At 41.2% G+C, this 9,169-nt stretch overlaps 1 protein-coding gene across 1 annotated transcript; it reads right to left on the bottom strand.

The window, feature by feature from the left end:
• Positions 1–3,787: 3,787 nt before the first annotated feature.
• LOC113587011 (inactive phospholipid phosphatase 7) lies at positions 3,788–8,746 on the bottom strand. The gene is made up of 3 exons (XM_027025483.2): positions 8,507–8,746; positions 7,651–8,325; positions 3,788–5,347 (listed from the first exon to the last, which is right to left on the bottom strand). The coding sequence occupies exons 2-3, from the start codon at positions 8,123–8,125 to the stop codon at positions 4,959–4,961; spliced, it is 864 nt and encodes a 287-aa protein (XP_026881284.2). The 5' UTR covers positions 8,126–8,325; positions 8,507–8,746; the 3' UTR covers positions 3,788–4,958.
• Between the last annotated feature and the right edge of the window lie 423 nt (positions 8,747–9,169).

Here is a 9,169-nt window from a genome sequence, read left to right as displayed (position 1 = left end):
CAGCTTCCTTTATCGTGACAAACTGTTATTCACTTCTCCCTGGACATTCTAAAATTCTCTTCGATATGAATGTTTTCACTCCATTCGGTTTGGAATCTCCCTTAAACTGGCCGAATTTCTTGTATAGTCCACTTCGCAGGGAACTAGGCGATGGGAACGCACCTTCAGTCCGCTTCTGCACTGCGTTGTCTGCATTAGCTTGAATTCCCCACTAGGTGACATCCTTGTCAAGCTATGGTTTCTGAACCTCGCGTATATTGAGCAGATGTATTTTAGGCTTGCCTAAAAGTAGAGTTTATGTTTATTTGAAAAAAAAACCCAAAAAAAACCCAAAACAAAGTAGATGCACCAAACACTGCCAAAGCAAACAACAAAGTGTAATTCCTATTTTAGATCTTTAATAGTTTATCAACATTTATGTACTTCTTTTAACATTTACATTTACATTTATGGCATTTAGCAGATGCTCTTATCCAGAGCAACTTACAAAAGTGCTTTGTCATTTACTCATAGAATATATCCAAGTACAGTAAAGTAGGTTAGAATTAAACATACCAATAAACTAGAATACTGTAGAATACAGGGATGAATGCTGATACCTAGAAGTGCAAAATACATAAGGTCTATCCTAAACAATGATAAGTGCTATAAACAATAAGTGCTAGAGTTTGTTAAAAAGCATAAATAGTGCCCTACAATAAGTACTAAATTAGTCAGTCAGTAAGGGAGCAGTGTCAGTTGTCCTTTAAATATTCTGCAAATAGATGGGTCTTCAGTCTGCGTTTGAAGACTGCAAGGGACTCTGCTGTCTGGACAGCAAGCGGGAGTTTATTCCACCATCTTGGAGCCAGGACAGAAAATAGTCTCGATGCTTGTCGTCCATGAGACCTGAAGCAAGGTATTTCAAGCCGAGCCGTACTTGAGGTTTGAAGTACTCGAGGTACAGATCGGGCTTTGACCACTGACCTCATGTATGAAGGGGCTGGTCCATTTTTGGATTTGTAGGCAAGCATCAAGGTTTTAAATCTGATGCGTGCAGCTACAAGGAGCCAATGAAGGGAGCGCAGCAGTGGAGTAACGTGTGAACTTCGTCAGATTGAAGACTAGTCGTGCTGCTGCATTCTGGACAAGTTGTAGAGGTCTGATGGCTCTTAGAGGAAGACCAGCAAGTAGCGAGTTGCAGTAGTCTAGCTTTGAGTTCACAAGAGACTGCACAAGCACCTGGGTAGCTTCCTGCGAAAGAAAGGGTCAAATCCTTGGTATGTTACAAAGGAGGAATCTGCAAGACCAGGTTAGATTAGAAACATGAGTTGAGAATGACAATTGGTTGTCAAAAGTTATGCCCAGACTACGGGCAGCTTTGGATGGTGATACCAGGGAGTTCTCAAAGAAAACAGTGAGGTCATGGTAAGGGTTGGGAGTACCTGGGATGAACAGAAGCTCAGTTTTACTGGGGTTGAGCTTCAATTGGTGGGCTGTCATCCATGACGCAATGTCAGTCAAGCATGCCGAGATACATCTGGAGACCTGCGTGTCAGAGGGTGGAAAAGAAAGAAATAATTGAATGTCATTGGCATAGCAGTGGTAGGAGAAACCATGAGAAGATATTACATCACCAAGAGAACGAGTATACAAAGAGAAGAGAAGGGGGCCCAATACTGAGCCTTGTGGAACACCAGTGGAGAGTCTACACAGTTTGGATGTAGATTCTCTCCATGTCACCTGATAGGACCGTCCATCCAGATAGGACTGAAACCATCTCCAAGCAGAGCCAGTCACACTAAGCCTGGAAAGAACAGTTAGAAGAATGTTGTGGTTCACTGTGTCAAAGGCTGCTGAAAAGTCTAGAAGAATCAAAACAGATGACTGTTTGGCAGCTTTAGCGACATGAAGTTTCTCAGTCACTGCTACGAGGGCCGTTTCTGTAGAATGTGCCAGTTTGTAGCCAGACTGATTGGGATCATGCAGCTAGTTCTGGATGAGAAAAAGAGACAATTGATTATAAACTGCTCGTTCAAGGGCTTTTGAGAGGAAAGAGAGAAGTAATACCGGTCTGTAGTTGGTAACGCTGGAGCTGTCAAGTGTGGCCTTCTTGAGGATTGGTACCACCCTGGCGGTTTTGAATGCAGTAGGCACATATCCAGAAGATAAGGAGTTGTTGATATCCAGCACATATCCAGGAATACTGAAAGTGCTTTCATTCCGTTTCTCATCATGCTGTAATAAGCAGGAATTCCTTGTGTTCCTTCAGAAAGGCGTGTGTCTCGGCTACATTTGATGAGCCTTATGCTGGGACCCATCAGATAATTCTCCCTCCCCCACACGTTAACCCCATAATAATCCTCTTCTTTCCCCATCAGTCTTGGCCTATCCTGAGTCTACCAATCAATGCTTCTGAGGGACATCCATCTACTTACTGGCCCATTGTGCTTGTGTTCACATTTATTCACCTCTGCCTGGAGCGATTAATTCTGCAGGGCTTTAAAAAAAATTGAATCCCTAAACTTTCATCTGTTATGCAGCCTAAATTCATTGTGCAATACAATTTAATATTTACATTCTGTGTGTCTAAAAATATTAACTGGGGTGTATAATAAAATATTAGCTGGTGCTCAGCTCTGTAAAACAATCTGGATTATTTTAGTGTCATGTAGATTGAAGCTGTGGAGTTGATTCTTTTTTTTTGCGAAAGCACTGAAGGCAAGGAGCCAATTGTGGAAACATTTGATTGTGGAAGCATATTAGGTTGGGAAGCATGGTGGCACAGTGGTCAGCACTACTGCCTCACAGCTTCTGTGACTTGGGTTTGATTTCTAGCTTGATTTCTGCCTGTCTAGAGTTTATGTGTTCTCCCTGTGCCTGCATGGGTTTCTTTGGGTACTCTGGTTTCCTCCTGGCTGGTGTTTTTGCGGTGACTCTCTGTGTGTGTGCTCTGTCCAGGGTTAGCTCTTGTGTCAGGCCCTGTGCTGCTAGACTAGGTTCTGGATACCTGTGACCCTGAATTGGATTGAGCAGTTTAGAAGATGAATTACTTTCTTATGGCCTTTATTAGTTAACTGTATCAGTACGTTTTTGTTTGAAAATATATATTTTTTGTCATGGGTTTTTTAAAAATGTTTTTTCTGCCTGTAGTTTCTATAAACACTGTGCCCGTTTCTTTGGAAACAGACTCACATTGGATAAACAAAGCAGACATGTCTGCCAGTCCGATGGACAAAGTTTATGGAGATCATAATATTGGTCTGTTTTACGATTACCATCAGTGAATATTCAATTTACAGTGTCCCTAGTTTTATTACAGTAAATACTGTAGAGGTAAACATAAAGCCAACGGTATTGACAAAGTTGTAGAGAAGACACATTTCTTGCCGTTTTTTGTTAAATTTGATGGGCACCAGACATTAACCCCATGCATGTGACCCAGACAAGCATGGTCAGCTCTGATACTCTAATCTACCAGAGAGCAAGCAGCTCGCTTATCTGCTGTGTGTAAGGAGAGCTAGAATTATCATGAATGTGAACACCACATTAAAGTCCAGCTCACATGATCAGTGAGGGTTTGTATAAGATCATGCATACAGACTATAACAGAATAAATAACAAATAAAAACCTATTAATACATCATATATTACAACCAATATTAATAATGGTTGTCACATAGAATGGAATTTTTCATCATTACATAAAATGTACTATTTTAGCCTATATGGGTTTAAGAACTACACTTGCTAAACAGAAAAAAACCCAAATATTGTAAATAATCAGGAAGGAAAACAGACTAAAATATGGCAGATGGTTGATTTTATATTGTATGCCCAGAGACTAGTGAAAAAAGGTTAAACTGAATACTAAGAAAGAACAAGTAAAATGTTACATCACAACAATGAAAAAAACCTTTTCTTGTCTTCTTAGACAATTTCTCATCCTACACCTGGAATGAACATGTGCATAATTGAAAATGAATCGCAACCATTGCATGCATGCTTATACAATGCTTATACAATTATGTAACTGGGACACTTAAGAAAATACCCACACCCACACAAAATAAGCAGCTGCCAATGTGGAAATTGGTGCAGACAAACAAACAAAATAAATGCTAAAAGCATATTTTGAGTACTCAAAAAACATGATATACTGAACACGTTGAAGGCTTCCTGAGTAACAACCCAACATAGTCAGCCCAATATTGTACGATATGCAGTGTGCTAATACATGATCATTTACACACGGCATATGGCAATTTACTTGTATGCTGCTGAGGACATTAAAACACAAAAGCATAGTGACTAATGGTTTATGGATGACACGTTTCTCTTTCAACATTCATGCCATGGTGAAGCAGTGTCATAGGTGGACAGAAGCTGGGACTGATGTGTAAATGACGTGTGTGTGCCAGCAGTAGCTACACCTGCGTTCAAGCCCTTTCACATTCACAGCATATGAAACTACAACGCACATCACTCATGACTAAAAGAACACACACAGGCATTGTATTTTTACACTGGCACTGAGGTTTTCATTAGAGGCAAAGAGCTGAAACAACCACATACATACAAAGGTAAATGCACCCTATAATTTGTTGCATCGAGTAAGCATGTCAGTTTGATAAAATAAGGTAAGTGGTAAAGTAGAAGAGAGAAGCTTGACAGATTAACAAATTAGAAGAGTCTCCATTTCCCCTGCTACCAAGACTGGCAATTTGCCCTGTCCTGTGCATCTTCGAGTATGGTTTGTATATCAAGGAATTATCACATCTGATCTTTTACAGGTCAAATAAAATCTCAGTGTATATATTTAACTGTCTTCTTGAGGTTATTTCCCTTTATTTCATATGTATCCCCAGGTCTACATTCTCCTTTGCGCAATCAATAAGAGTTAAAGCACGCTGGCCTCTAGGTCTCAGGGTGGCTCACGGACCTGTAGAAACTTCCCGTTTCTGCCGTGAGGATGGGCTCTAACGAAACGGGCTCCAGCTGAGCGTTCCTATAGAGATGAGGGTCTGGCAGGCGCTGGAGGACAACCAGACCATCTCCACTAGGCTAAAATGGAGGAGACCAAGTGCAAAGCCACACGCCATGTCTGTCACATGGTGCCTTCCCAGCAGCACCCGGGACAGCCCCACCAGAAAGGCCCACATGACCAGCAAGATTCGCAGAGGCACAGCCAGCACCAGGTGCGAGAGCAGGAACTTGGACACCATCGCCGCCCTGCTGGCATGGGCTGCAGGGAATGAGTAGACGTCCATGGCTACGTAGTCCAGCAAGCCAGGGCTCATTTCCCATGGTCCTTTGCGCTTGACGAGTTTCTGGACTCCAGCCACAGTCATGATGTCAAGAATTAGAGCTGAAAGTAGAGGAAATTATTTCAATTATGATAAAGGATATCCATCTCAAATGATGGTTAATTAATTGCAAATTGGTCAATAAACGGGTACAGGGTCAACATTTATCTACACTATACAGCACAATACTTGTTGTGGCTAAGTAATATCATCTTCATACAAAGACATCATGCAGTTGGTCACATACCATTTAGACTTATACTGAAGTTCAGCTATACTGCCTAGTGATAAACACTGTAGTGTGACTCTCCCGTAAAATACACCATTTTAAAGCCAAAATGTTCACTATCTATTGCCTAATTACAGTTCCATTTATAGCGTGGATCTGTGCTGAGTTTCCCTACAGATACAACCAGCAATCCTACATTACATCTTTAAATAGAACTAATGTCACAGCTAAAAGAGAAAAGTGAGCCATTTGCAATGATTTATTAGGGTACAGATTATGGCAAAAACTTATCATTAAATATTCTCACTAACAGTTAATATATTAGTATTTAAAGAAGTAACTGCAGTTTGGGAGAAAAGCTACACCTAAAATCTCTTAATTTACATTTACATTTACATAAATGTACACACCCGCACCATGTGCTACCTACGGGTGAATGCATATCCTAAGGACTTTATCCAGAAGCATTATACATGCTTGATTTGGGAGTCCTACTGCAACTACTCAAGGGAACTTATGCACCCAATGCGCCAGCCACAAGAGCATTGCTTCTACACAGTTTTCTCACATGGGCAAAACTGGTGCAAATCCTGAACCAGATCAGTGTAAACAGGAATGCATCCAGATTCAGAGAGCAGCTCTATGCCTCCACAGGAGCTGCTGTCGGCTGTGGCCACATCAGCTAATTAGCTGCAGGTTATCAATTATCATGGTGTGCAGAAGTCCGAGCACTATCTTTGGCAGAATAGCACTCATGCGAAATGTACCAACATCAGAAAAATTGAGTCATTTCATCCATTGTTTCAAATACATGTTACAAATGTCATGCACCTGTCTGAGACTTTAAGAGTTTATTCAGTCAAATGATGGGTAGAGTTTGCTGTTCTTGTCAAGAATCGAGTGTACCTGATGCCCTAGTACATTCTTGTTTATAACTTAGTTTATAAACTAAAGAGAGTAATGATGACATGAATGAACACTGATCTAAAGTGACAGAAGTAGGGAGTATGTAATACAGTTTATTTTATACTGCTGTATAAAATAAAGCAGTATAAAATGATGGTTTTACTTCACACTAAAGAGTTCTCAAGAACCTAAAACAGGGAGAACTTTTACATGGTATCAACATAACACAGGCACAGCCATTTAAACAAAGTTCAGGAGAGGGATTTTAGATCACTGGGATTTAATATTGTTTCTTTAGTGTGCACTGTAAGAGACATAAATCTGCAACCAATGGTTGGAAATGTTAGAAGACTGACCTTTCTGCATATTACTTTTCACCATGTTGGCTTGGTTTTGCACAACCTAGTGAAACCATTCAAAAAAGGATATTTTTATAATTTAATGCCTAAAAAGAACAATAAGATCTCATCAAAAATGTTTCAAGAAACTTGGTGATGAGACTCTTGTCCATGTGCTCATTAGATTAGATCCGACATTTAACATTTAGGACATTTAGCTTATACTTTTGTTCAAAGCAACTTACAATTATGACCGAAAACAATTTGAGCAACACAGGGTCAAGGGCCTTGCTCAGTGGCCCAACAGTGGCAACTTGGCAGTGGTAGAGCTTGAACAGCAACCATCTGATAACTAGTCAAGGATCTTAACCACCACTGCCCAAAAATACAACTTGAGTCCAAAGAGAGAAAATATACAAGTCTGTTTATTATGGTGAGGCATTTGGAGTGAGATTGCCCACACAATACTGTAGGCAGTATGCTTATATAGTACCTGCCAAAAGCATCCTGATTGCTGCAATATTGTCTGTGTAGCTCTTATTCATTTAGCACAAGGTTCATTGGTTGGTAGTGACTATTAAGTGTTCTCTTCCTCTCTATCTACCTTACACACACACACACACACACACACACACACAAACACACTCACACACTCTCACACACTCACACTCTCTCTCTCACACACACACACACACACACACACACAGTCACACACACACACACACACACACACACACACACACACACACACACACACACACACACACACACACACACACACACAAACACACGCGCGTGTGCAGGCATTTTATTGACTCAGGCATTTTTTTAGTAAAATGGTATGCAAGGAAAATGTTCACCAGAAAAAAAGCACTGGCTTTAGTGTATTTACCCAGCAGTAGATTGACTAGGACCTCTTGTCCCGCCAGGGTATTACTCCTTGTGAGACACACCAGAGTACCACAAATCCAAGTGATGCCGTGTCCGGTGAGCGCGAGAAGAGTGACCATTGAACGGACGCTGCCCCATGAAGACGACGTGTAGGCACAGACCCCGAGCCGTTTGGATAAATGTATGTCAATGGCCAGTAGGGAGTTCATGGCAATCCCCTTAAAGGACGGATTGAGCTGCATGCAGTCTTCCTCCGGCATTCTTTGCGGCTCTTTACGGTCCTTGGCGCCGTCCGTAGGCACGTGTGGGGGATCACTCTGCTGGCTTTGGTGGCTCTTGGCTTGACCCACTCTTCTGAATGCTCCGCGGTTCTCGCCGCTGCTGCTCCGCAAGGGTTGATTCAGTGATAAGAACTCGGGTCTGCCAAGGACGTTGCCGCGGTCGCGCGCTCTGGTTCGGCTCTGATTTATAGGCATCTTGCGTCCGTAACGTTCGTTTGATGACTGGTTTGTTTTGATGTTTAGGGGATGTGAAGATACCAGATGATATGCCGTATGTAGATCGTAAGGTCTAAGTGCGATGGGGGTTGTGATTCGGAACCGTGATAGCCTATATTTAGCTCTACCGGAATGCGTATGCGTTCTTGTTTATACTAAGACCAAGGGTGCAAACTAACCTATCAAAGAGAAACAAAGGCACACAGTATCAACAGTATTAGGCGGGCCATTATGAAAGGCTAGGCTTACACAACGCTGGCGACACATCTGACCTATATCCACTGATTAAAAAGCAATATTTAAATAGGATTGCTTGATGCTTAGAAACTATCCCAACGACAAATGCTTAAAAAAGCCTACCGCAGCGTCAGACAAGCCTTCTCTTACTTCCCCGCAGGCGGCTTGCTATCGAGGAGGTGCGACTAGAATGCAGATTTATGAGAGTTCTGTTAGGAGTGATGGAAACCGCTACCCCGATATGCATTGTGGTGTCCACTAGGATTGCGTATGTCTCTTTATTAAGAGCATATGTGATATATTGCTATTTGAATGGCCAAGATCTCCAAAGCGTGTCATGGAGCTAAATCTCCGCCACCTTCTTTCCAGGCGTTTCCGGTTTGAGGGTTGGCATTTTGCAAGGTGTTTAAAAGAGGTTTTATACACAACAAATATGTCAACAGCCATTAAATACAATATAAAAATACTAATTAGGAAAGGGCCAATTGCATGGCTCGTGCTAATTAGAACACACTGGAAATTTTAGGACTTAATTGTGACTAACAATTTATTTTTTGTTAGAAATCAAGAAATATTTGCTTATAATTTAAAATCACTAGTTATATTGCATTTAGTTTGCAATATTATTTTATTTAACAAAAGAAAAATCAAAGAAATAAAAGAAAAATCACCTATCGATCTGCATCATCACAGTACTCATAAAACAAAGCCTACTAACCTTAAGACGTTCACGATCCTTGCGTTACACTACATTACCCAGAATCCTCTTCTTCGTGGAGGGGAAGT

Source organism: Electrophorus electricus, chromosome 6 (assembly GCF_013358815.1).
Source record: "Electrophorus electricus isolate fEleEle1 chromosome 6, fEleEle1.pri, whole genome shotgun sequence".
NCBI lineage: Eukaryota > Metazoa > Chordata > Actinopteri > Gymnotiformes > Gymnotidae > Electrophorus > Electrophorus electricus.
Note: the sequence above shows the minus strand (reverse complement) of the source record. Positions and strands in the feature narration are given on the sequence as shown.

Coding starts and splice junctions, on each gene's coding strand:
- LOC113587011 (XM_027025483.2), bottom strand. CDS start 8,125: ATGCCTATAAATCAGAGCCGAACCAGAGCGCGCGACCGCGGCAACGTC. Junction 5,348..7,650: donor CCTAGTCAATCTACTGCTGG/GTAAATACACTA, acceptor CTCTACTTTCAG/CTCTAATTCTTGACATCATG.